The sequence below is a fragment of the Suillus subalutaceus genome (assembly GCF_016647625.1).
Source record: "Suillus subalutaceus strain FC151 chromosome Unknown DFJ58scaffold_40, whole genome shotgun sequence".
NCBI lineage: Eukaryota > Fungi > Basidiomycota > Agaricomycetes > Boletales > Suillaceae > Suillus > Suillus subalutaceus.
In genome coordinates this window covers 145,218-157,650 of record NW_024540289.1, presented here as the reverse complement: position 1 = coordinate 157,650, position 12,433 = coordinate 145,218, and the positions used below count along the sequence as shown (strand labels likewise).

Below are 12,433 nucleotides of genomic sequence, written 5' to 3'. Positions count from 1 at the left end.
AAGTAATAGACTTAACGCACTGTTTCTTGATGAGTGTAATCCGTCCTGAGGGCACAGCCATGCTTGGAAGAGTTGAGGTGCAGCAGAATCGGTAAAAGTATGACTTACTCATGCATAGGAAATGTCAGTATCATAGCAGTGACGGTAGATTTGGAATCACGACGGGTGATTTTGCAAGGTCAGCTTTCAAGTAAAGGCAAGAGACAATAGAAGACTCATGCGCACTGAGGGGTCAACTTCTCGTGCTGCCTGACTTCAGCCACAACTGTAGGGGCTACTCTGGCAAGCCACTGTGCGAAACAGTGTGAGGAACATGATGGTTGATAACAGGATCTAATATCGGCTGGATAGGCGAAAGAAGTCATATTCGGGGATCTGTGATGAAACTATGGACACTTACTGGGGGAATAGTCAGGTTATTTGTATGTTCGATATGCAGCTTGCCGACTTTCTGACTCGATAATTGATCGTGGAATGGAGGGATCGGTGCCCACCGACACACCACTATCTCGCGTGTTTGAGAGTTGGGCGCCGAATCCCTCGTGGATGGTCCAGTGTAAGAATTGTCTCAAAGAGATGGAGGCTTTGCGGAAACTTCCGGTCCCATGGATGAGGAGAAGACTTGAGCAAATGGGTACGTCTTCTCCTGCGCTTGAGATTACGGGAGTACCAACCGGGGAAAACAAGTGATGAATCTCCGATTTCCGAACTGGAAATGACCTGCAGTAAAACAGTGGAGTAAAGACAAGACGACAAAGAATAAACGGACTGAGCGAGGTGCGAATCGTGAAATCCATTTCTACAGTAAGTTGAGAATGCGGGTGAACTGGTCTGTAGCAAGCTATGGTCGAGTGACACGAGGTCGGAAGGATGGAACTAGAGGAAATTTGATCAAACCTGATCACGTTCAAGTCACCAGCACCTCAAGCCGCCCATGCATGAAGCATTTGCTGTACTGCAACTTCGAGGAACAAGAAGTGGAATTCATCTCATGAATATATGAATTAGAGTGATCATCAGAACATGAAGAATGCAACCTTAATATGACAGTGAGAATGAGTATTGTTACAGGGCCCTAGAATGACTCAGGACGAGGTTGATCACTGTAAGCTAGTATTTTCAATAGGGCTTTTGCGCGTTGTAAACGCCAAATGCACGAACCTGTGAGGCAAACACACATTGCACGTCCCCCCATGTTCGAGGTGAACTCCTCTCGACCCTCTTCCAGATATCAGGCATTCATCCGCTGCTCTTCTTTCCCCTCAAACAAAAAGTCCGGTGTGTCGTCATAAGGAGAAAAACGCCTCGTTCGTCAAGGAAGAATCATACTGTTTGTGGCACGTCATTCAGTGTGATGGGACGCCCTGCTTAGGCTGTGGTTGGAATAGATAAAAAGCCTATGCTAACGATGTAGATCGTGTGCCGCTCTAAGTTCGCCCCTTGCAAGTCAAGAAGACCTAATTATAGAGTCATCGAGCTCGAACTGCAAGAGCACGTAGTACAACAGGACAAGAAACTATGGAAAATCATAAGCAAAAGAATGGGACTCGGATGGCTGCCTGCAAGAATCTCCTTGATTCAAGTTTGACGTAGAGGAATGTGAACTTTGAGATTTTTGGCGCAGAAATAGAGTAGATACTACTAAGTGAATAGCGAGATCAGATGTTGAGTGACCTACCTGGATCAACCGTCAAAGCTACGACACAATGACACATATCGTGACGGCAAACGACGATGAATTGAGAAGGGGTAGAATAGTGGACTAGTGGTAATGACGATGCGCTTAGCATGGTGTGTAAAGTAAGAATGCGGAGGACAAGGAGGTGAGAATTCATGGACTTCCTTTGACAAAATTAGCGCGTGTGTTCACACCTTCGGCAAACACCGACGAAAATCAAATTGCATAACTCACCTGCTCTCAGCAGCATCATGAAACCACTCGTCCTTTATTTCACGTTTCTGATGGATTACGAAGGCAGCACCCAAGCTCTGGGTCCAGGGAAGCTTGGACATCGATTCATCATCGATTTTTCTTGTGGCGTTCTCATTTGTCATGTTCTCTCGGGGTTTCCACAATGCTTTCAATTACCTGGGACTGTCGACGGGTCATATAGAATGCATCCCGCTTTTCTTCTTGCGCCGTCTTTAGCGGTTTATGCGATACTGTTGACATTTACCATTGCCTTACGAAATACACTGCATTCTACATTTTGCCTTTGTGTGCTAACCGCCAGTGAGTAGTACGATACAAGTCCAGGAGCAGCTATCAACACAAGACTTAAACTAAGTCATGCATGTCCCTTTGGCGGGCCGCTTTTGTTGAAGATGAATCATGACAATGTCTACTTCTATACCACAGGTTTCCCCTGGTAATCCTGGTTGGTGATCTCAATTCCCAGCGCTTGCGGCAGTCTCAGCGTCTACCTCTTCTCCTCTCCCTCTCAGCCGGACCCCGTCCGCAGTCCCGTCTTCCCCTCCCATTCATTCCGTCCACCACTCAGCCCATCCTCGATCCTCGTCATTTTACTCCATCACAGGCTACAGCATCATGCCTCGCTCAAGACGCCGATATATCAGACTCGAAGGCGAGTCCCTCCATATTACCTTCCTGTCTGTTTCATCCTCACATTCCATCTATAGTCATCAACGGAAAGAATATTCAAGTCCCCTCATGGCGCATTCCCGCTGGCATCTACATATCCGTCAATGTCAACTCCTGGAGACGCTGGAAATCGGTCATCAGTATCTTATCATTTGATGAATCTGTAGTGTGGGGGAATACTGTAATCCTGTAAAGTCCATGCAGACTTTCTGGCGTGATGCGAGAACTCATCTTTGGTTCATAGATCATCACATGCATCACCTGCCTTCTCAGTGGAGATCAGGGCATCCTATGAACTTGGCCGAATGCTAGGCGGTGGAGAGGTCATCGAGAAACTTGAAATGTCGTGGGATGAGCTGCTCGATCATGGAGACGAACCATTCGGTGAGTTATTTGCTCCTCATTCATGTACATATACTAAAGTCTCGTAGATCTATACTTCCCTCCCGTGCGCGGTGTCCGTCCTTCCCTCACGCTGAAGGTCACCATTGTACATGCTTGCGACAATCAAGACGGTGCACTGTCTGGTGTGAGTGACACTACTCTCTGTCCTGTTAGCTTTTGCTGACAGAACACCAACCATAGTCCCTCGTAGAACCCAAGATTGTACGAGACACAGATGCGGGCCACGCACATCTTGCCAAATACATGACGAGCAAGACAGTCCCTCACCTGAACCATGCTATGCAGCGTTTTTAGTTGGTTCTGGACCAGTGTTCGGTCAACCATCCAGACCACCCTTCGGCTCTCACCAACCTCGCGTGGGCCCGCCTTGTAGGCTATATCGGCAACCATCTTCAAGACATTGATACCACTACTTCCCTCTTCCGCGAAGCTCTTGCATTGCGTCCGCAGCGCCATCCCGATCATCCCTTATTTCTATATAATCTCACCAGAGCGCTGATATGGCGCCACCACAAGAAAAGTACTGCTGCAGACATCCGCGAAGCCGCGCAACTCTTTCATGAACTACTGCCTCTCTGTCCAGAGGGCACCTACCTTCGTAGGATCGTGATCGACCTAAGCAACGATCTTCCAATAAATTCATCCGATGAAGGCATCCACCTTCGAAGAGTCGTCCTCGAGTTCTGTCCTCTGGGCCATCAACTCCGTCCAAAAGCACTTGACAAACTTGCATGGGCTCTTAGGTCACACTTTATCCAGCACGGTAGCATTGATGACCTTGATACGAGCATACAATTCGGTCGTGAAGCCGTGTTTCTGTGCCCCGGGGGACATGCTGACCATGATATCTACCTGAACAACCTGGCCGCCTCGCTCGTGCACCGCTTTAATTATCAAGGCAAAGCTAATGACCTCGATGAGGCCATCTCTTTTCACGAAGAATCACTGCACCTGCGCCCTGTTGGGCACGAATATCGTGATGACTCATTGGACAACCTAGGGGGAGCCCTCGTCACCCGTTTCAACAAACGCGGCGATGTTGATGACATTACTCGAGCTATTAGCCTCCGTCGCAAGGCACTGATGTTAAGCCCACCTGGGCATCCACGTCGTGACACCACGCTTGACAACCTTGCCACTGCGCTCATAACCAGATATGACAAATTTGATGTCAGCGAGGATCTTAACGAGGCCATTGCTCTGTATCGCGAATCCCTTTGGTTAAAGCGGCTTGACCATCCAGAGCGCCATGCATCTCTTTGCAATTTGAGCTCGACGCTCTGCTCTCGTTTCGCGCGCACTCAAAAGAATGAAGATCTCGAGGAGGCCATTGCTCTTTGCCAAGAATCATTGGCGGCTCTGCCTTCACTGCACCCAAACAGGTTTTTCAGCTACATTTGGCTGCGGGAGGCCTATTTGTCTCGTTACCGGATTCTACACGACCCTGCGGATTTGTCGCTCGCCATGGAGAACTTCAGGTTCGCATCAAGACATCCTACTCAAGGATTTCCAGGCCGCATTGTAGCAGCCTGGAACTGGGTCTTTGCAGCAGAGTTACACAGTCATACATCTGCGCTGGAGGCCTACAACACATGTTTCGACCTTCTTGACGGTCATTTGGCAACACGATCATCGCCAACTTCACGGCGCGAAGCTGCCGCTTCCTTCTATTACGCCAGAACACTCCCCGTAGATGCAGCATCATGTGCTATCCGCTACGACAATCTCCGACACGCGGTTGAACTCGTGGAGCAGGGCCGTGGCCAGCAATGGTCACTTGCATCTCGACTCAGAACTCCAGTTGAAGACCTCGAGTCAGCAAATCCAAAATTGGCACACAATTATTTGGAGCTGAGCAAGCGCGTTTCCAATGCTGCACAGAGTTCTGCAACTATCACCGACAGCACTGCCGCTGATTGGGCAGCAACAGAGTATAGGAGACTTATAAGGCAATGGGAAGCTGCGGTAGCTGAGATACGTGATGTTCGGGGGTTCTCGCGGTTCCTGCTCCCACCTTTGTACGAAGACCTGCAAGTGGCAGCACGCCAGGGCCCGGTCATCATCCTCATTGCCAGTCAACACACGTGCAGCGCTATCATTGTCACAACGTCAGGAGACCCCATCATGTTCCCTTTCCGTCTGTCACTCTCGCAGATCTCAACAACCTCAAAGATCGCTTCACCAGGGCAATACGACAAGCATCCCGGATGAACCCAGCAGAGTCGAGGACGGATCTAATAGTACTCTCACGCATAATATGGGACGAGATCATGCTACCCATCGTCAACGTACTCGAGCATGTCCTCAAACTAAAGCGTCGCTCTCGGATCTGGCTGTGTCCAACTGCAGCTTTCACATCCATTCCTCTCCACGCAGCTAATCCCTTTCTAACAAAGGCAGATCGCTCTGGGAAGGAGCCATGCCTAGAAGACCTCTACATCTGCTCTTACACGCCGACACTTTCGGCTTTGGTCAGATCCAGACAGTTGATGAAGAAGCGTGTGCCTCCGTCTTTCGTAGCAATCGGACAAACTCAGCCGGGTACAGGGAAAGGCAAGGCACTCTTGGCTGTCGACAGCGAGCTCGAGCTTGTCCATAAAGTCGTCCCTGCAACGGCCAACCGCACCACTATTTCTGGGGACGCAGCCACACGAGCAGGTGCACTTGAAGCTTTGCAGCAGAACACCTGGGTGCATCTTGCTTGTCATGGCAAGCAGGGCCGTACACAGCCTTACGATTCGCATTTCGTCATGAGAGATGAACATCTGACGTTGCTCGATATTATGGAGAGAGATATTCCGCACGCCGAGTTCGCGTTCTTATCAGCATGTCATACCGCTGTCGGCGATGAGGAGACGCCCGACGAAGTGATTCACCTCGCAGCTGGTCTCCAGTTTTCGGGGTTCAAGAGCGTCATTGGCACGCTGTGGGAAGTCGACGATTCTGTCGCAAAACACGTCGTTGCCTTTGGCCCGTTACCCCATTCCCCTGTTCTCTCATTCAAATTTTCATTAATTATTTACTGCACATATTAGGATGCAGCCAAGGCCAGGAAGCCAAAAGGAGTGCGAAGCACTCCTTTTGCTTCCTGTGCCGAAGGCACAACGGGTGTTGAACTAGTGATGGATGGCTGTGCATACAATTACTATGAATAGATTTTTTTACATCATCCTTTCTCGTGCCGGTTCAACATCTTCCCCCTGGCCACGGCTGGACGAGTCGTATAGAATCATTCAGTTTTTAAACTTTGTGCGCTATCTTCAGCGGTTTGAATATTGTTTGCATTTGCCATTACCTTACGAAACACACTGGATTCTACATTTTGTCTTTGTGTGCTAACTGCAAGATACAAGTCAAGGAGCGATTAACACAAGACACTCTGAGACTCGCATGTCCCCTGCAACCTTGGCTTGGTGGGCCATTTTCGCTGAAGACTGATCATGGCATTGTCTACTTCGTCAGCACAGATTTTTTCGCTAATCCTGGCCATTGGTGATGAGCCGATTACCAGCACTTGGTGGAATCATACCAGCGTCTACCTCTTCTCCTCTCCCTCTCACCCGAACTCCATCCGCAGTCCACGTATCCTTACCCCCGTCTTCCCCACTCAGCCCATCCTCGATCCTTGTCATTTTGCTCCATCACAGCATCATGCCTCGCCCAAGACGCCGATACATTAGACTTGAAGGCGAGTCCCTCCATATTACATTCGTATCTGTTTCATACTTATACTCTATCTATAGTCATCAACGGAAAGAATCTCCGAGTCCCCTCCTACCGGATTCCCGCTGGCGTCTACATATCCATCAATGTCAACTCCTGGAGGCGCTGGAAATCGACCATCGGTGTTTTATCGTCTGATGAATCTGTAGTGTGGGGGAATACTGTAACTCTGTAAAGTTCATCCAGACTTTCCGACGCGATGCGAGAACTCATCTTTGGTTCATAGATCATCACATACATCACCTGCCTTCTCAGTGGAGATCAGGGCATCCTATGAACTTGGCCGAATGCTAGGTGGTGGAGAGGTCATCGGGAAACTTGAAATGTCGTGGGATGAGCTACTCGATCACGGAGACGAGCCATTCGGTGAGTTATTTGCTCTTCATTCATGTACATATACTAAAATCTCGTAGATCTATACTTCCCTCCCGTGCACGGTGTCCATCCTTCCCTCACGCTGAAGGTCGCCATTGTACATGTTTGCGACAATCAAGACGGTGCACTGTCTGGTGTGAGTGACACTACTCTCTGTCCTGTTAGCTTTTGCTGACAGAACACCAACCATAGTCCCTCGTAGAACCCAAGATTGTACGAGACACAGATGCGGGCCACGCACATCTTGTCAAATACGTGACGACCAACACAGTGTCTCATCTGAACCATGCTATGCAGCGTTTTCAGTTGGTTCTGGACCAGTGTTCGGTCAACCATCCAGACCACCCTTCGGCTCTCACCAACCTCGCGTGGGCCCGCCTTGTAGGCTATATTGACAACCATCTTCAAGACATTGATATCACTACTTCCCGCTTCCGCGAAGCCCTTGCATTGCGTCCGCAGCGCCATCCCGATCATCCCTTATCTCTATATAATCTCACCATAGCGCTGAAGTGGCGCCACATCAAGAAAAGTACTGCTGCCGACATCCGCGAAGCTGCCCAACTCTATCATGAGCTACTGGCTCTCTGTCCAGAGGGCACCTACCTTCGTAGGATCGTGATCGATGGATGCAACGATCTTCCAATAGATGCATCTGATGAAGGCATCCACCTTCGAAGAGTCGTCCTCGAGCTCTGTCCTCTGGGCCATCAACTCCGTCCAAGAGCGCTTGACAATCTTTCATGGGCTCTCAGGTTACGCTTTCGCCAGCACGGCAGCATTGATGATCTTGACACGGGCATACAACTTGGTCGTGAAGCCGTGTCTCTGTGCCCCGAGGGACATGATGGCCGTGATGACTACCTGAACAACTTGGCCTTCTCACTCAAGCTCCGCTTCGTTCACCAAGGCAAACCTAATGACCTCGATGAGGCCATCTCTTTGTACGAAGAAGCCCTGCACCTGCGCCCTGTTGGGCACGAATATCGTCATATCTCATTGATCAACATCGGCGGCGCCCTCATCACCCGTTGCTATAAACGCGGCGACATTAATGACATCACCCGAGCTGTCAGCCTTCATCAGGAGGCACTGATGTTGTGCCCACCTGGGCATCCACCTCGTGAGATCATGCTTAATAACCTTGCCCTCGCGCTCAAAAAGAGATATGATGAATTGTATGTCAGGGAGGATCTTAACGAGGCCATCGATCGGTTTCGCGATTCCCTTCGGTTCACGCGGCCTGACTATCCAGAGCGCTACAAAACTCTTCATAATTTGAGCTCGGCGCTCTGCTCTCGTTTCGCGCAAACTCAGGAGAGTGAAGATGTCGAGGAGGCCATTAATCTCTGCCAAGAATCATTGGCGGCTTTGCCTTCACTGCACCCAGACAGACACTACTCCTACTTCAGGCTACGAGCAGCCTATATGTCTCGTTACTGCGTGCAGCACAAGCCTGCTGATTTGTCGCTTGCAATGGAGAATTTCCGACTGGCGTCAAGACACCCTACTCAAGGATATCCGGACCGTCTTGTTGATGCATACAATTGGACTGTTACAGCAGAGGAGTACAGTCATGCTTCTGTGCTAGAAGCCTACGTGACATTTTTCGAGCTTCTTGATAGTCATTTGGCGACACGATCATCCACCATTGCACGGCGCGAAGCTGCCGCTGCCTTCCATTATGCTAGATCGCTGCCTGTAGATGCAGCATCATGCGCCATACGCCGTGACAGTCTACGATACGCAGTGGAACTCATGGAGCAGGGCCGTGGCCAGCAATGGTCGCTGGCCTCTCGACTCAAGACTCCAGTTGAAGACCTCGAGTCAGCAAATCCGACACTGGCGCACAATTATCTAGAGCTAAGCAAGTGCGTTTCCAATGCCACCCAGAGTTCTGCAACCATCGCCGACAGCGCTGCTGCTGATCGGGCAGCAACAGAGTATAGGAGACTTACAAGGCAATGGGAAGCTGCGGTAGCTGAGATACGTAACCTTCGGGCATTCTCGCGGTTCCTGCTCCCACCTTCATACAAAGACCTGCAAGCAGCGGCGCGCCAGGGCCCGGTCATCATTCTCATTGCGAGTCAATACTCGTGCAGCGCCATCATTGTCCCGACGGCAGGAGACCCTCATCATGTTCCTTTGCAGTCTATCACTCTCGCAGATCTGACGATTCTCAAGGATCGCTTCACCAGGGCAATACGACAAGCATCTCGGATGAACCCAGCGGAGTCGAGGACGGATCTAATAGTACTCTTGCGGATAATATGGGACGAGATCATGCTACCCATTGTCAGCGTACTCGAACACGTCCTCAAACTAGAGCGCCGCTCTCGAATCTGGCTGTGTCCAACTGCAGCTTTCACGTCCATTCCTCTCCATGCAGCTAACCCCTTTCTAACGAAGGCAGATCGCTCTGGGAAGGAGCCATGCCTAGAAGACCTCTACATCTGCTCTTACACGCCGACACTTTCGGCCCTGGTCAGATCTAGACAGTTGATGAAGAAGCGTGTGCCTCCGTCATTCGTGATAATCGGACAGGGTCAACCGGGTGCAGGGAAAGGCAAGGAACTCTTGGCTGTCGACAGCGAGCTCGAGCTTGTCCATAAGCTTGTCCCCACGACTGCCAACCGCACCACTATTTCTGGTGACGCAGCTACACGAGCGGGTGCACTTGAAGCTTTGCAGCAGAACACCTGGGTGCACCTAGCGTGTCATGGCAAGCAGGACCGTACGCAGCCTTACGATTCGCATTTCGTCATGAGAGACGAACATCTCACGTTGCTCGATATCATGGAGAGAGATATTCCACACGCCGAGTTCGCGTTCTTATCTGCTTGTCATACCGCCGTCGGCGATGAGGAGACGCCCGACGAAGTGATTCACCTCGCAGCTGGTCTCCAGTTTTCGGGGTTCAAGAGCGTCATTGGCACGCTGTGGGAGGTCGACGATTCTGTCGCCAAGCACGTCGTTGAAGCTTTCTACAAATATATGTTCAAAGATTTGGAGGATGGTGGTGTCATGGACTGTACGAAGGCGGCTTGGGCACTCAACTGTGCTACGCACGCCGTGAAGACGAAAGTGCCGCTCGAGCAGAGGATGGTTTTTATTCATATTGGTGTGTAGTTCTACGTCGAATTGTTGTCGTCTGGTACATCTCCAGTAGTTGTTGGTCTGCAATCCTCTGTTGTAAAAATGACCCTGATATGTTCTTGCACTCCAGCTATCTCGTTTTCGTATATTCTGTCGTGTTTTTGTTGACTAGATTGTTCACCGAAGTCCTTATGTACTCGATTCATTTGCAGCCTCGTCTTCTGCTCGAGCACTTTGATATAGGAACTGAGCCAGTCAAACCGACCCACGCGGCGCCTTCCAGTCATACCATCCATGTTCCTTCAAGCTTCAAGCTAAGCTTCAAGTCCTTCTGTGTCATGGAACCTCGACTAACCACTGCCAATGTGATTAATGCCAAGTTAGAAGCCGGGCTCATCCATCTAATCCGCGCACCGTCGAAGTTGGTGGTTCCGTCAATCCCGGATGGCCGCTGCGTTAACTTGACTTATTGCCCACTGTGCACCGCTTACCACACCCGCTTCGACATCAGCGCTAATCTGCTAATGAGGCGTGCACTTGGTTTATGGTGACATTTACTATTCATTTCCTATGGTGAAGTATTCATAATTTAATACTGATTACTTGTACTTGTAAAGGGTTCGACAATCTCACAGTACCTCTTCGACCCACCCTCAGCCTACTTCCCGTTAGCGTTATAACGAAGTTGTGATTTTCTCTGCGATGGACGCATTCACTGATGGGCCTGTCGCTGCTGTCAGGCTTTCTGGCACATCTTACGGTTGGTGAGCGCGCAGGAATCGCAGCTAGACGTGGGTCAGTATTCCAGACGGATAGATTCGATGCAGTGAGTATAGCTCTGTACACTGTGAGATTAGCCTAGGAGATCCAACAGGTGCGAGGGCACATACGTATGCCAGCCATGCAAGCCGCGGTTGTGGAAGTTGGCCCAGGGAATCCTTACCAACGTGTAAGTAAAATTTATTCGCTGGTGTTTGAACCGAACCGTCCAAGTTCCAAACACGGAACCAATCGAATGGGCCATCTCAACACGGAAGGTGTCGTCTATGCTCCTGTTAAGACGAATCCGCCGGTGAACGTTTGAACATTGAAATAGACTGTGAAATCCCACGAATGGAGCATCACAGATGACTTGAAGCGGATCTTGACTCCCAATCGTGCTTGAGGTGGCGTGACGGTGAATGGAGTATTTGAATACTAGCTACTCATTTCTGGTGTCAGCGCGCATTCAAGGCTGTTGGATTGCCAGCTGTCCCAGAATTTTGGCCAGCGGGAGGGACGAATAATCCTGGTAAATATGAATTTCTGCATAGAGGTCTGAGAATACACACGGACTCGCATATAATGAAATTCGAGCGGCTTCATGGCCACACCAGATATCGTGACCGTCAAAAAGGCTTGATCCAGAAGGTGACCGGTGAGATGTTGTCGATGAGATGATCGCCGTGCGGCAGACTAGATCTAGGATGGAGATGATGTATGCGCACTCAGACAGACTCAGACCGGCTCTGACGGCAATCAGGTGAGATCGGATCGTTCAAGTCACCGGTATGTAAGCGCACCCGTCTTGGTCCTGTAGAATATCACGCTGCCATATTTACCATCAAAATGATAAACACCCACCTTCCAAAGGCTCTCTATGCAGCTCGTCATTATCACGACCTTCAATAGGCACCATGTCAAGATCTCCGGGTAAGCCATTGAAGTCTGGATCTGGCATGTATTGATCATGGTTTGGACTGGCTGGGGGATACGGAAGATTGACATCCTACATCAGTGAACTGATGAACAAATTCGAATATCATAGTTAACTATGTATTGGTAATAATCACTACAATCTCCGTAAATGTGGAGGGGGGGGGGTTACACAGAAATGTTTGACCTTACGAAGGAACGATGACTGAGCAAAGTGGTTAATCAGGTTGTCCTAGGTTCGATGTACTGTCTTCCACTTCGATTGCCATAGAAAGGCACAATGTAGCCCAAGCCAACGAAGTGAAATGCAAGTCCATAAGTGTCAAGATAAACCCAACAGTTACTACCGAGTATGGGTGTTAGGTCATTCCATCACGCACTAATCGGTGAAATAATGCGCCTGGTGTGGAAGCTGCAACATTTCATACTCGTTGGAAATTTGTTCTGTTGATTTTTAGTTGTTTAACACAAAGCGTGAGGTTCGATTTTCACAATATGCTGGCTTGGTATAGCATAGCGTACTTCATTCCTACTTGG

General features: G+C 49.7%; 1 protein-coding gene across 1 annotated transcript; it reads left to right on the top strand.

The window, feature by feature from the left end:
• Window positions 1-2,338: 2,338 nt before the first annotated feature.
• Window positions 2,339-10,611, top strand: DFJ58DRAFT_745007 (CHAT domain-containing protein; the record flags this gene model as incomplete). The annotated part of the gene is made up of 15 exons (XM_041387363.1): window positions 2,339-2,378; window positions 2,446-2,589; window positions 2,641-2,791; window positions 2,847-2,986; window positions 3,034-3,131; window positions 3,188-3,208; window positions 3,302-5,144; window positions 5,180-5,997; window positions 6,475-6,634; window positions 6,751-6,901; window positions 6,957-7,096; window positions 7,144-7,241; window positions 7,298-10,189; window positions 10,235-10,276; window positions 10,332-10,611. 15 exons carry the CDS (start codon window positions 2,339-2,341, stop codon window positions 10,371-10,373), a joined length of 6,780 nt encoding a protein of 2,259 aa, XP_041244937.1. The 3' UTR covers window positions 10,374-10,611.
• Between the last annotated feature and the right edge of the window lie 1,822 nt (window positions 10,612-12,433).